Here is a 16,249-nt window from a genome sequence, read left to right as displayed (position 1 = left end):
TGACACATTGTTTTTGTCTTATTCTAAAATTGTTAAAATAGTTTTCACCCCTCAATCTACACACAATACCCTATAATGACAACGCAAAAACTGTTTCTAAAAATTAAATTTTAACATAAAAAAAAAATACTTAAATATCACATTTACATAAGTATTCAGACCCTTTACTCAGCACTTTGTTGAAGCACCTTTGACAACAATTACAGCCTCGAATCTTGGGTATGACGCTACAAGCTCGGCACACCTGTATTTGCATTCTTCTCTGCAGATCCTCTCAAGCTCTGTCAGGTTGAATGGGGAGCGTCGCTGCACAGCTATTTTCAGGTCTCACCAGAGATGTTCGATGGGGTTAAAGTTGAGGCCACTCAAGGACATTGAGACTTGTCCCAAAGCCACTCCTGTGCTGTCTTGGTTCACCGTAGGGATGGTGCCAGGTTTCCTCTTGTCGTGACAGTTGGCATTCAGGCCAAAGAGTTCAATCTTGGTTTCATCAGAACAGGGAATCATGTTTCTCATGGTCCGAGCGTCCTTTAAGTGTCTTTTGGCAAACTCCAAGCGGGCCGTCATGTGCCTTTTACTGAGGAGTGGCTTCCGTCTGGTCAGTCTACTATAAAAGGCCTGATTGGTGGAGTACTGCAGAGATGGTTATCCTTCTGGAATGTTCTCCCATCTCCCTGACCAAGGCCCTTCTCGCCTGATTGCTCAGTTTGGCCAGGCGGCAAGGTCTAGGAAGAGTCTTGGTGGTTCCAAACATCTTCCATTTAAGAATGATGGAGGCCACTGTGTTCTTGGGGAGCTTCAATGCTGCAGACATTTGTTGGTACCCTTCCACAGATCTGTGCCTCGACACAATCCTGTCTCGGAGCTCTACACACAATTTCTTCTACCTCATGGCTTGGTTTTTCCTCTGACGTGCACTGTGTCAATTGTAGGACATGATATAGACAGTTGTGTGCCTTTGCAAAACATGTCCAATCGGTTGAATTTACCACAGGTGTACTCCGATCAAGTTGTAGAAACATCTCAAGGATGATCAATGGGAACAGGATGCACCTGAGCTCAATTTAGAGTCTCATAGCAAAGGGTCTGTTATTTATTTATTTATATAATTTAGCAAACATTTTTTATTATTATTTTTTCTTTCCTCACTTTGTCATTATGGGGTAATATGTGTAGATTGAAGAGGCAACATTTTTTTATTAATCCATTTTAAAATAAGTCTGTAACGTGGGGGTCCTTCTGTGGCTCAGTTGGTAGAGCATGGCGCTTGTAACGCCAGGGTAGTGGGTTCGATCCCCGGGACCACCCATACGTAGAATGTATGCACACATGACTGTAAGTCGCTTTGGATAAAAGCGTCTGCTAAATGGCATTTATTATTATATTATATTAAATGTGGGAACAAGTCAAGGGGTCTGAATACTTTCAGAATGCGATGTGTCTGCCCTTGTAATACTCGTGATGACTGTCGGGCACGGGGTTTCTGTCTGTCGGGCACGGGGTTTCTGTCTGTCGGGCACGGGGTTTCTGTCTGTCGGGGCTGCGGGGTTTCTGTCTGTCGGGCGCGGGGTTTCTGACTGTCGGGCGCGGGGTTTCTGTCTGTCTGTCGGGCACGGGTTTCTGTCTGTCTGTCGGGCACGGGGTTTCTGTCTGTCTGTCGGGCACGGGGTTTCTGTCTGTCTGTCGGGCACGGGGGGTTTTTCTGTCTGTCTGTCGGGCACGGGTTTCTGTCTGTCTGTCGGGCTGTCGGGGGTTTCTGACTGTCTGTCGGGCACGGGGTTTCTGACTGTCGGGCACGGGGTTTCTGACTGTCGGGCACGGGGTTTCTGACTGTCGGGCACGGGGTTTCTGACTGTCGGGCACGGGGTTTCTGTCTGTCGGGCACGGGGTTTCTGACTGTCGGGCACGGGGTTTCTGTCTGTCGGGCACGGGGTTTCTGTCTGTCGGGCACGGGGTTTCTGACTGTCGGGCACGGGGTTTCTGTCTGTCGGGCACGGGGTTTCTGTCTGTCGGGCACGGGGTTTCTGACTGTCGGGCACGGGGTTTCTGACTGTCGGGCACGGGGTTTCTGACTGTCGGGCACGGGGTTTCTGTCTTACTGGCACGGGGTTTCTGACTGTCGGGCACGGGGTTTCTGACTGTCGGGCACGGGGTTTCTGACTGTCGGGCACGGGGTTTCTGACTGTCGGGCACGGGGTTTCTGACTGTGGGGCACGGGGTTCTGACTGTGGGGCACGGGGTTCTGACTGTCGGGCACGGGGTTCTGTCTGTCGGGGTCGGGGGGTTCTGTCTGTCGGGCACGGGGTTCTGTCTGTCGGGCACGGGTTTCTGTCTGTCGGGCACGGGGTTTCTGTCTGTCGGGCACGGGGTTTCTGTCTGTCGGGCACGGGGTTCTGTCTGTCGGGCACGGGGTTCTGTCTGTCGGGCACGGGTTTCTGTCTGTCGGGCACGGGGTTTCTGACTGTCGGGCACTGACTGTCGGGGGGTTTCTGACTGTCGGGCACGGGTTTCTGACTGTCGGGCACGGGTTTCTGACTGTCGGGCACGGGGTTTCTGTCTGTCGGGCACGGGGTTTTCTGACTGTCGGGCACGGGTTTCTGACTGTCGGGCACGGGTTTCTGACTGTCGGGCACGGGTTTCTGACTGTCGGGCACGGGGTTTCTGTCTTACGGGGCACGGGGTTTCTGTCTTACTGGCACGGGGTTTCTGTCTTACGGGCACGGGGTTTCTGTCTTACTGGCACGGGGTTTCTGTCTTACGGGTTTCTGTCACGGGGGGTTTCTGACTTTCGGGCACGGGGTTTCTGTCTTCCTGGCACGGGGTTTCTGTCTTACTGGCACGGGGTTTCTGTCTTACTGGCACGGGGTTTCTGTCTTACTGGCACGGGGTTTCTGTCTTACTGGCACGGGGTTTCTGTCTGTCGGGCACGGGGTTTCTGACTGTCGGGCACGGGGTTTCTGTCGGGGTTTTACTGGCACGGGGTTTCTGACTTACTGGCACGGGGTTTCTGTCTTACTGGCGCGGGGTTTCTGTCTTACTGGCACGGGGTTTCTGACTTCCTGGCACGGGGTTTCTGTCTTCCTGGCACGGGGTTTCTGTCTTCCTGGCACGGGGTTTCTGTCTTCCTGGCACGGGGTTTCTGTCTTCCTGGCACGGGGTTTCTGTCTTCCTGGCACGGGGTTTCTGTCTTCCTGGCACGGGGTTTCTGTCTTCCTGGCACGGGGTTTCTGTCTTCCTGGCACGGGGTTTCTGTCTTCCTGGCACGGGGTTTCTGTCTTCCTGGCACGGGGTTTCTGTCTTCCTGGCACGGGGTTTCTGTCTTACTGGCACGGGGTTTGTCTTACTGGCACGGGGTTTCTGTCTTCCTGGTATGGTGTTTCAGTTAGATTATTCATCATGTTTCACAGCTATTACTGAACATGAAAAGATAAGGACATAGTGAACCTGTAGAGACATGTTGGTTAAGGCTTGTTGTAATCGAGTATCACCCTAAAAGGAAGGCAGGGCGTTTTAAATACCTCCGTCATCCCTAACCTCACGTCCTATCCAGGTACAGTAACGGCAAAGTCCCTGCATGCATTTAAGACAGTTGTGAAAGGCTATCGCCAGCCTCAAGAATCTGGTTTGGTTGGTAACACGCACCGACGTCATGGATATGTTGCGTAATGCTTCCCTTTACGTTCTATAGGAAGCAGGTACTTCTGGCTTGCTACACTCTAATGCATTACTATGACGTGTCCAACTGTATTGGAACATTATCTATAACAGTAGACTGATAGTTACTAACAAACAGTGTGGTGGGTAGGCCTGGGCAACACACACACACACACACACACACACAGACACAGACACAGACACACACACACACACACACACACACAGACACACACACACAGCATTACACAGAACACACACACACACACACACACAGACACACAGACACACACACACACACACACACACACACACAGACAGACACACACACACAGACACACAGACATACACACACCAGGGTACTTGGAAAGCTACGGGATTATTATTTCCATACCGTCAAAAACCATTTTAAGTTACTCAATAAATTGTCATATTTGTAGCTACTTTTTAAAGTGATAGCCTGCAGTCAACTTGTGCAATACGCCGGGAGACAAAAGCAGAGACTGCGTTCTCCATTACGTCACGAAGCTTACCGTAGTTCCTCAGAACAGTTGAGCCCGTCACGTGATTCGTTTGTAAAAATACCACAAAAAAGGGAGAAAGCGTGAGTCAGTGAGTTCCGCTTTCTAGATCTAAATCAGTGAGTCTTAGTTGTAACGGTGCACATGAGATGACTAAGTTACACTTGTACGCAATTCACTACTAAATATTTGCCATGAAGCGGTTTGAGAGAATGCCAAGAGAGTGTGCAATGCTGTCATCGAGGCAAAAGGGTGGCTACTTTGAAGAACATCAAATATAAAAAAATATATATTTAGATTTGTTTAACATTTTTTTTGGGGGGTTACTACATGATTCCATGTGTTATTTCATAGTGTTGATGTCTTCACTATTATTCTACAATGTAGAAAATAGTAAAAGAAATAAAGAAAAACCCCTTGAATGAGTAGGTGTGTCCAAACTTTTGATTGGGTACTGCATGTCAATATTTATCTTCAGAAATTAGCATGGCATTTAGCCCATTAATATAATGCAGCTATGGACCCCCGTCTCAAAACCACAAAGAGCGTTTGGAATTTTACAGAGAGCTATTAGCCTATTAGTTCAGGGCTAAGCCTACCTCTCGTTGACCCAAGGAGCCGTCTCTCCCATACTGTGCACACAGTTATCTGACAGTTAAGCCCCGTTTACATCTGAGCAGTCCACTGCAGAGCGCCGGACGCAAAACCGCATAAATACATAAAAAAAAAATAATGAAAACAGCTTCAAGCGTAAGCTTAAAACGACAAAGTATGTAGAAAAGATTATGGATATATATACATTTTTTCATAAAATCATTAACTAACAATTACCCAAATAAAAGCTAGACAGTAAGAGAATTGAAAATTCCAAAAACAAATGAATTTAGCAGTAATATATATATATATATATATATTTAATATGTTTGAGCAAAAGATCACAGCATTAGCCATGAGAAAAATAAAATAGAAAAAAAACAAATGAATTTAGAAAAATAAAATATCAGCTCTATGGAGAAATGTGTTGCATTTACAGGAAATTGCCTTTAAAATGTTAGTTTCCTGTTTGGGGTTTTAGGCTGGGTTTCTGTACAGCACTTTGAGATATCAGCTGATGTACGAAGGGCTACATTTACATTACATTTAAGTCATTTAGCAGACGCTCTTATCCAGAGCGACTTACAAATTGGATCCAGAGCGACTTACAAATTGGGCTATATAAATACATTTGATTTGATTTGATTAGTTTCTGTACAGCTATATAAAATTCTCTAAAAGACAGCCGCCTTGCCGTTAATTCGCGTCACTGGGGAGTGGTATTGCAGCACCCACCATGCAGCTACGTTGCGAAACGAATGCCGCATACTTTACATTTTTTTCCCAAAACATTGCGTTTGTCTTTAATGCAGCCAGAGTCTGTCAATGGAAAAAGGAAGTTACCAGACCACACAACAAGATGAAAATGTGTTTTCTGAGCAATAGTTAGTTAGCAACACGTAAACGATTAACCATTCCTATAAGTGAATACTATTTCAATGTTAAAATAACACACATTGGCTGTTACAACGTCTTATGGATAGGGGGCAGTATTTTCACATTTGGATGAAAAGCATCCCCAGAGTAAACTGCCTCCTACTCAGTCCCAGATGTTAATATATGCATATTATTAGTAGTATTAGATAAAAAACACTCTGAAGTTTCTAAAAAAACTGTTTGAATGATGTCTCAGTATAACATAACTGATATAGCAGGCAAAAGCCTGAGGAAAATAATCCAACCAGGAAGTGGGTAATCTGAGGTTAGTAGGTTTTCAACTCAGCCCCTATTGAATATACAGTGGGATATGGGCCATCTTGCACTTCTTAAGGCTTCCACTAGATGTCAACAGTCTTTAGAACGTTGTTTCAGGCTTTTACTGTGAAGGGGGGCTGAATGAGAGGGGAATGAGTCAGAGGTCTGCCAGCAGCCTCGGTCTCGTGATGTGTGGTCATGAGAAAGTTACCTCTCGTTCCATTGCTTTTCTACAGACAAATATATTCTCCGGTTGGGACATTATTGAACATTTATGATAAAAACATCCTAAAGATTGATTCTATACATCGTTTGATTTGTTTCTACGACCAGTAATATATCTTTTGGGGGATTTGTCCGACATTTCCGCTGGACTTGCCTGCGCCTCGTGAGTGTCGATTTGTTTACTAAACGCCCTAATAAAAGTAGGTATTTTAACATACATTTATGTATGTATTACTTTATGGAACAAATCAAACATTTGTGGAACTGGGATTCCTGGGAGTGCATTCTGACAAAGAACAAAAGTTGAGTGAATATTCATTTCTGAATTTATGTTGACTCCAACATGGCGGATATATTCTTGGGTTGTGTATTTCGTCTGAGCGCCGTACTCAGATTATTGCATGGTTTGCTTTTTCCGTGAAATCTGACACAGCGGTTGCGTTAAGCAGAAGTATATCTTTAAATCTGTGAATACTTGTATCTTTTATTAATGTTTATTACGAGTATTTCTGTGATTTGACGTGGCTCTGTGCGAATTCACAGGATGTTTTCGAGGCAAAGTCAAATGTAAACAGAGTTTTTAAAAAATATAAATATGAACTTGATTGAACAAAACATACATGTATTGTGTCACGTTGTCCCGGGAGTGTCATCTGATGAAGAATATCAAAGGTTAGTGATTCATTTTCTCTCTATTTCTGCTTTTTTGTGACTCCTCTCTTTGGTTGGAAAAATCGCTGAATGCTTTCTGTAACTAGTTGCTGACCTAACATAATGATGTTGTTTTCTGCTTTCGCCTAAAAGCTTTTTTGAAATCGGACTCTGTGGTTGGATTAACGAGAATGTTATCTTTAAAATGGTGCCTAATACTTGTATGTTTGAGAAAATTTAATTATGACACTTCTGTTGATTGAATTTGGCGCCCTGCAATTTTATTGGCTGTTGGCGAGAACGGGGTTGTTGCCTACCGTTTTAGTTTATTGTTGTTATTGTTATTGTTTATTGATAAAGATAAAGAGATTTTGTTTTTGATGATAATTATTAGGTTGCTAGCAACAATTATACATTCAACCTAGCCTAGCTTTTAGCTCACTGCTTGGTAAGCTAGCTTGACTTGCTAGAAAGTTTAAAAATATATATATATTTTTTTCCTCTAAGTTACTCAACGAAACAATGTTTTATATCATCACCTGAATCAATGTTTCATCTGTCTTGAATGAAACTGTAATAAATCTCCCAAAATAAATGCGATATTTGACAGACTAGGTTTCTCAATCTTGTCTTGCGTTTTGAAACACTGTTCTGCGAAACGTGATTTTACGTGAAGATGACGTTCGGTGTAATGAACTTCGCTATGATGTCATACGCAGTTAAATGCATAAACGTTCCATAGGCTATGGAACTGATGGAGGGAGCGTCAATTCATTCACAACAGATAGATATTTTTAAAGTCAGATATTTTAAGAGTGAAAACTATTAAAGTGAACCGGTGATTCATAACGTTTGAAACTGGTTTCCTGACCGATGCATGCTTCATTGGGATCGGCTTGGGCTCCCGCAGACCGATATTTTTATATTTATTTAACCAGGTAGGCAAGTTGAGAACAAGTTCTATTTTATAACTACGACCTGGCCAAGATAAAGCAAAGCAGTTTGACACAAACAACAACAGAGAGTTACACATAAACAAACATACAGTCAATAATACAGTATAAAAATAAGTCCATATACGATGTGAGCAACTGAGGTGTTATAAGGGAGGTAAAGGCAAAAAAAGGCGAAGTAAATCCAATATAGCAAGTAAAACACTGGAATGGTAGATTTGCAGTGGAAGAAAGTGCAAAGAAGAAATTGAAATAATGGTGAGCAAAGGAGTAAAATAAATAAATAAATACAGTAGGGGGAGAGGTAGTTGTTTGGGCTAAATTATAGATGGGCTATGTACAGGTGCAGTAATCTGTGAGCTGCTCTGACAGCTGGTGCTTAAAGCTAGTGAGGGAGATAAGTGTTTCCAGTTTCAGAGATTTTTGTAGTTCGTTCCAGTCATTGGCAGCAGAGAACTGGAAGGAGAGGCGGCCAAAGTAGGAATTGGTTTTGGGGGTGAACAGAGAGATAGATATACCTGCTGGAGCGCGTGCTACAGGTGGGTGCTGCTATGGTGACCAGCGAGCTGAGGTAAGGGGGGACTTTACCTAGCAGGGTCTTGTAGATGACCTGGAGCCAGTGAGTTTGGCGACGAGTATGAAGCGAGGGCCAGCCGACGAGAGCATACAGGTCGCAGTGGTGGGTAGTGTATGGGGCTTTGGTGACAAAACGGATGGCACTGTGATAGACTGCATCAAATTTATTGAGTAGGGTATTGGAGGCTATTTTGTAAATGACATCGCCGAAGTCGAGGATCGGTAGGATGGTACATTTGAACAAGGGACTGATTTGTATCGGTAAATAGTTGCATCCCTAATATAGAACAAGTAGTACCGTGGAGGGATACGGTATAGGACATAGACATGTAGCATATAGAACAAGTAGTACCGTGGAGGGATAGGGTATAGGACATAGACATGTAGCATATAGAACAAGTAGTACCGTGGAGGGATACGGTATAGGACATAGACATGTAGCATATAGAACAAGTAGTACCGTGGAGGGATACGGTATAGGACATAGACATGTAGCATATAGAACAAGTAGTACCGTGGAGGGATAGGGTATAGGACATAGACATGTAGCATATAGAACAAGTAGTACCGTGGAGGGATACGGTATAGGACATAGACATGTAGCATATAGAACAAGTAGTACCTTGGAGGGATAGGGTATAGGACATAGACATGTAGCATATAGAACAAGTAGTACCTTGGAGGGATACGGTATAGACATGTAGCATATAGAACAAGTAGTACCGTGGAGGGATACGGTATAGACATGTAGCATATAGAACAAGTAGTACCGTGGAGGGATACGGTATAGGACATAGACATGTAGCATATAGAACAAGTAGTACCTTGGAGGGATACGGTATAGACATGTAGCATATAGAACAAGTAGTACCGTGGAGGGATACGGTATAGGACATAGACATGTAGCATATAGAACAAGTAGTACCTTGGAGGGATACGGTATAGGGTATAGACATGTAGCATATAGAACAAGTAGTACCGTGGAGGGATAGGGTATAGGACATAGACATGTAGCATATAGAACAAGTAGTACCGTGGAGGGATAGGGTATAGGACATAGACATGTAGAATATAGAACAAGTAGTACCGTGGAGGGATACGGTATAGGACATAGACATGTAGCATATAGAACAAGTAGTACCGTGGAGGGATAGGGTATAGGACATAGACATGTAGCATATAGAACAAGTAGTACCGTGGAGGGATAGGGTATAGGACATAGACATGTAGCATATAGAACAAGTAGTACCGTGGAGGGATACGGTATAGGACATAGACATGTAGCATATAGAACAAGTAGTACCGTGGAGGGATAGGGTATAGGGTATAGACATGTAGCATATAGAACAAGTAGTACCGTGGAGGGATAGGGTATAGGGTATAGACATGTAGCATATAGAACAAGTAGTACCGTGGAGGGATAGGGTATAGGACATAGACATGTAGCATATAGAACAAGTAGTACCGTGGAGGGATACGGTATAGGACATAGACATGTAGCATATAGAACAAGTAGTACCGTGGAGGGATAGGGTATAGGGTATAGACATGTAGCATATAGAACAAGTAGTACCGTGGAGGGATACGGTATAGGACATAGACATGTAGCATATAGAACAAGTAGTACCTTGGAGGGATACGGTATAGGACATAGACATGTAGCATATAGAACAAGTAGTACCGTGGAGGGATAGGGTATAGGGTATAGACATGTAGCATATAGAACAAGTAGTACCGTGGAGGGATACGGTATAGGACATAGACATGTAGCATATAGAACAAGTAGTACCGTGGAGGGATACGATATAGGACATAGACATGTAGCATATAGAACAGGTAGTACCGTGGAGGGATACGGTATAGGACATAGACATGTAGCATATAGAACAGGTAGTACCGTGGAGGGATACGGTATAGGACATAGACATGTAGCATATAGAACAAGTAGTACCGTGGAGGGATACGGTATAGGACATAGACATGTAGCATATAGAACAGGTAGTACCGTGGAGGGATACGGTATAGACATGTAGCATATAGAACAGGTAGTACCGTGGAGGGATACGGTATATGACATAGACATGTAGCATATAGAACAGGTAGTACCGTGGAGGGATACGGTATAGGACATAGACATGTAGCATATAGAACAAGTAGTACCTTGGAGGGATACGGTATAGGGTATAGACATGTAGCATATAGAACAAGTAGTACCGTGGAGGGATAGGGTATAGGACATAGACATGTAGCATATAGAACAGGTAGTAGTACCGTGGATGGATAGGGTATAGGACATAGACATGTAGCATATAGAACAAGTAGTACCGTGGAGGGATACGGTATAGGGTATAGACATGTAGCATATAGAACAGGTAGTACCGTGGAGGGATACGGTATAGGACATAGACATGTAGCATATAGAACAGGTAGTACCGTGGAGGGATACGGTATAGGACATAGACATGTAGCATATAGAACAGGTAGTACCGTGGAGGGATACGGTATAGGACATAGACATGTAGCATATAGAACAAGTAGTACCGTGGAGGGATACGGTATAGGACATAGACATGTAGCATATAGAACAGGTAGTACCGTGGAGGGATAGGGTATAGGGTATAGACATGTAGCATATAGAACAGGTAGTACCGTGGAGGGATACGGTATAGGACATAGACATGTAGCATATAGAACAGGTAGTACCGTGGGGTAGTCGAGTTCAAAGAAGGTCTCCAGGTTATTGATGAGGTTGGGGTCTACTCCTTTCAGAGGCTTCAGTAGAGAGACCCCCGCCAGCTTACTGTAGGGCTGCTTGTCAATGCTCTTCTTATTGAGATAGAGTCGGCTACATTCAGGGAGACAGACACACAGAAAGAGAGACAACAAAACGAGATCTTCAGTTTTCTTGAAAAGTTTAGAAGTAATTTTAGAATGGACACATTTCCAACACGATAAGCCAAAATTGAGGCAACTTTGAATAGACACAATCACAAAACACTGGTATAAATGGCTTTATTTTTTAATGACTTCACAGGTTGTCTTTACAGGCCCGGTCTACATCTCACTCTCAATCCCAACATTAGACTGTCCGTCCAACCATTGGGGTTGAAGCCTAATTATCTGCATTTAATGCCATCGATCATGTGACCGACTCGACATTCCACAATCTCTGAGGAAACGTCTTTGTTTCTGAGTGAAACACACAAATGCTTTCATGAGGGCTTGCATCCCAAATGGCACCCTATATATATAGTCTAGTGCACTACTTTTCACCAGAACCCAATGGGCCCTGGTCCAAAGTAGTACACTATGTGGCCTAGGGTGGTCTAAGCCACAGCCCTCGGTGCACATATACCACTGCAGCACGAGTTCCAATCCTTCCCACTTACTCTCCATCTTTCCCACGGTCTCTCTATCCAATAAAGCATAAAAATGCCATGAAAATATATACACACAGACACATACATACACACTGCTCAAAACAATGAAGGGAACACTAAAATAACACATCTTAGATCTGAATGAATTAAATATTCTTAATTATTTTCTTTGCATAGTTGATTGTGCTGAACAAAAATCACACAAAAAGTATCAATGGAAATCAAATGTATCAACCCATGGAGGTCTGGATTTGGAGTCACACTCAAAATTAAAAAGTGGAAAACCACACTACAGGCTGATCCAACTTTGATGTAATGTCCTTAAAACAAGTCAAAATGAGGCTCAGTAGTGTGTGTGGCCTCCACGTGCCTGTATGACCTCCCTACAACGCCTGGGCATGCTCCTGATGAGGTGGCGGATGGTCTCCTGAGGGATCTCCTCCCAGACCTGGACTAAAGCATCCGCCAACTCCTGGACAGTCTGTGGTGCAACGTGGCGTTGGTGGATGGAGCGAGACATGATGTCCCAGATGTGCTCAATTGGATTCAGGTCTGGGGAACGGGCGGGCTGGTCCATAGCATCAATGCCTTCTTCTTGCAGGAACTGCTGACACACTCCAGCCACAAGGGGTCAAGCATTGTCTTGCATTAGGAGGAACCCAGGGCCAACCGCACCAGCATATGGTCTCACAAGGGGTCTGAGGATCTCATCTCGGTACCTAATGGCAGTCAGGCTACCTCTGGCGAGCACATGGAGGGCTGTGCGGCCCCCCAAAGAAATGCCACCCCAAACCATGACTGACCCACGGCCAAACCGGTCATGCTGGAGGATGTTGCAGGCAGCAGAGCATTCTCCACGGCGTCTCCAGACTCTGTCACATCTGTCACGTGCTCAGTGTGAACCTGCTTTCATCTGTGAAGAGCACAGGGTGCCAGTGGCGAATTTGCCAATCTTGGTGTTCTCTGGCAAACGCCAAACGTCCTGCACGGTGTTGGGCTGTAAGCACAACCCCCACCTGTGGACGTCGGGCCCTCATACCACCCTCATGGAGTCTGTTTCTGACTGTTTAAGCAAACACATGCACATTTGTGGCCTGCTGGAGGTCATTTTGCAGGGCTCTGGCAGTGCTCCTCCTACTCCTCCTTGCACAAAGGAGGTAGCGGTCCTGCTGCTGGGTTGTTGCCCTCCTACGGCCTCCTCCACGTCTCCTGATGTACTGGCTTGTCTCCTGGTAGCGCCTCCATGCTCTGGACACTACGCTGACACACAGCAAACATTCTTGCCACAGCTCGCATTGATGTGCCATCCTGGATGAGCTGCACTACCTGAGTAACTTGTGTGGGTTGTAGACTCAGTCTCATGCTACCACTAGAGTGAAAGCACCACCAGCATTCAAAAGTGACCAAAACATCAGCCAGGAAGCATAAGAACTGAGAAGTGGTCTGTGGTCACCACCTGCAGAACCAACTCCTTTATTGGGGGTGTCTTGCTAATTGCCTATAGTTTCAACCTGTTGTCTATTCCATTTGCACAACAGCATGTGAAATGTATTGTCAATCAGTGTTGCTTCCTAAGTGGACAGTTTGATTTCACAGAAGTGTGATTGACTTGGAGTTACATTGTGTTGTTTAAGTGTTCCCTTTATTGTTTTGAGCAGTGTATATAAAAACAAAAATCAAAAAATTAGTGCACTATATATGGAATAGGGTGCCATTTGGGACACGGCCATTCTCATCGTCCTCCTTGTGGATTATCTACTGCCGTTTCCCTGCTGAACATTAAGGATTCTCTGCTACTGTCTCCCTGCTGAACATTAAGGATTATCTGCTACTGTCTCCCTGCTGAACATTAAGGATTATCTGCTACTGTCTCCCTGCTGAACATTAAGGATTCTCTACTACTGTCTCCCTGCTGAACATTAAGGATTCTCTACTACCGTCTCCCTGATGAACATTAAGGATTATCTGCTACTGTCTCCCTGCTGAACATTAAGGATTATCTGCTACTGTCTCCCTGCTGAACATTAAGGATTATCTGCTACTGTCTCCCTGCTGAACATTAAGGATTCTCTACTACTGTCTCCCTGCTGAACATTAAGGATTATCTGCTACTGTCTCCCTGCTGAACATTAAGGATTATCTGCTACTGTCTCCCTGCTGAACATTAAGGATTATCTGCTACTGTCTCCCTGCTGAACATTAAGGATTCTCTGCTACTGTCTCCCTGCTGAACATTAAGGATTCTCTACTACTGTCTCCCTGCTGAACATTAAGGATTATCTGCTACTGTCTCCCTGCTGAACATTAAGGATTATCTGCTACTGTCTCCCTGCTGAACATTAAGGATTATCTGCTACTGTCTCCCTGCTGAACATTAAGGATTCTCTACTACTGTCTCCCTGCTGAACATTAAGGATTATCTGCTACTGTCTCCCTGCTGAACATTAAGGATTCTCTACTACTGTCTCCCTGCTGAACATTAAGGATTATCTGCTACTGTCTCCCTGCTGAACATTAAGGATTATCTGCTACTGTCTCCCTGCTGAACATTAAGGATTATCTGCTACTGTCTCCCTGCTGAACATTAAGGATTCTCTACTACTGTCTCCCTGCTGAACATTAAGGATTATCTGCTACTGTCTCCCTGCTGAACATTAAGGATTATCTGCTACTGTCTCCCTGCTGAACATTAAGGATTCTCTACTACTGTCTCCCTGCTGAACATTAAGGATTATCTGCTACTGTCTCCTGCTGAACATTAAGGATTCTCTACTACTGTCTCCTGCTGAACATTAAGGATTATCTGCTACTGTCTCCTGCTGAACATTAAGGATTATCTGCTACTGTCTCCCTGCTGAACATTAAGGATTATCTGCTACTGTCTCCCTGCTGAACATTAAGGATTCTCTACTACTGTCTCCCTGCTGAACATTAAGGATTCTCTACTACCGTCTCCCTGCTGAACATTAAGGATTATCTGCTACTGTCTCCCTGCTGAACATTAAGGATTATCTGCTACTGTCTCCCTGCTGAACATTAAGGATTCTCTACTACTGTCTCCCTGCTGAACATTAAGGATTATCTGCTACTGTCTCCCTGCTGAACATTAAGGATTATCTGCTACTGTCTCCCTGCTGAACATTAAGGATTATCTGCTACTGTCTCCCTGCTGAACATTAAGGATTATCTGCTACTGTCTCCCTGCTGAACATTAAGGATTCTCTACTACTGTCTCCCTGCTGAACATTAAGGATTCTCTACTACTGTCTCCCTGCTGAACATTAAGGATTCTCTACTACTGTCTCCCTGCTGAACATTAAGGATTCTCTACTACTGTCTCCCTGCTGAACATTAAGGTGTGTTCCCTGAAGCAGTAATTATGATGTCATGGGGAAGGAAGGTGTAGAAACTGGCAGAAAAAGGGTGTTGGCTACGTGGAAATGTAATGTTGCAACAGAGGACAACTATCAACCAGTAAAACTGGGAAATCTCTTTTCGAACCCCACAATGACTAGCACGCCAATCTGGGGGAAGTATCGGGGGACTCATGTAGTGAATTTAATTCCACTGCTCCATCTATCACTAGGCTAAATTCCACAGAGCTTTCAGAAAGTATTCACAACCCTTGACCTTGTCCACATTCTGTTGTGTTACAGCCTCAATTTAAAATGGATTAAATTGAGTGTGTGTGTGTGTGTGTGTGTGTGTGTGTGTGTGTGTGTGTGTGTGTGTGTGTGTGTGTGTGTGTGTACGCCAGTGACTGTGTGTGTGTGTGTCACTGCGCACACACACACACACACACACACACACACACACACACACACACACAATAAAGGTCAGTGGAATTATGTTCTTTGAAATGTTCACAAATTAATTACAAATTAAAAGGCTGAAATGTCATAAGTCAATGAGAATTCAGTCCCTTTGTTATGACAAGCCTAAATAAGTTCAGGAGTAAAAATGAACAAGTGACATAATAAGTTGCATGGACTCGCTGTGTGTGTGTGTGTGTGCTATAAAACATGACTACCTCATCTCTGTACCCCACATACAGATTATTATAAAGGTCCCTCAGTAGAGCAGTGAATTTCAAACAGATTCAACCACAAAGACCAGGGAGGTTTTCTAATGCCTCGCAACGAAGGGCACCGATTGGTAGATGGGTACAAATAAATAAAAAGCAGACGTTAAAAAGATCCTTTTTGAGGGCGAAGTTATTAATTAATTAAAGAAGGGCAGCTATTGGTAGGTGGTGGTGGGGGGGGGGGAGAAGACAATGAATAAGTATGGTAAGTATGAATAAGTATGAATAAGCATGGTAAAGTTATTAATTACACGAAGGATGGTGTATCAACACACCCAGTCACTATAAAGATACAGGCGTCCTTCCCAACTCAGTTGCCGGAGAGGAAGGAAACCGCTCAGGGATTCCATCATGAGGCCAACGGTGACTTTAAAACAGTTACAGAGTTTAATGGCTGTGATAAGAGACAACTGAGGA

At 44.2% G+C, this 16,249-nt stretch overlaps 1 protein-coding gene across 2 annotated transcripts in view; it reads right to left on the bottom strand.

The window, feature by feature from the left end:
• The window catches only part of ugcg (UDP-glucose ceramide glucosyltransferase), a 43,968-nt gene that overhangs the window by 21,523 nt on the left and 6,196 nt on the right, over window positions 1–16,249 (bottom strand). For both annotated transcript variants that reach the window (XM_052458713.1, XM_052458714.1), the window contains exon 2: window positions 11,072–11,213. In XM_052458713.1, the coding sequence (XP_052314673.1) occupies window positions 11,072–11,213 (142 nt within the window). The remainder of the gene's footprint in view (window positions 1–11,071; window positions 11,214–16,249) is intronic.

Source organism: Oncorhynchus keta, chromosome 12, assembly GCF_023373465.1.
Source record: "Oncorhynchus keta strain PuntledgeMale-10-30-2019 chromosome 12, Oket_V2, whole genome shotgun sequence".
Lineage (NCBI taxonomy): Eukaryota > Metazoa > Chordata > Actinopteri > Salmoniformes > Salmonidae > Oncorhynchus > Oncorhynchus keta.
This window is presented reverse-complemented; position numbering and strand designations above follow the sequence as displayed.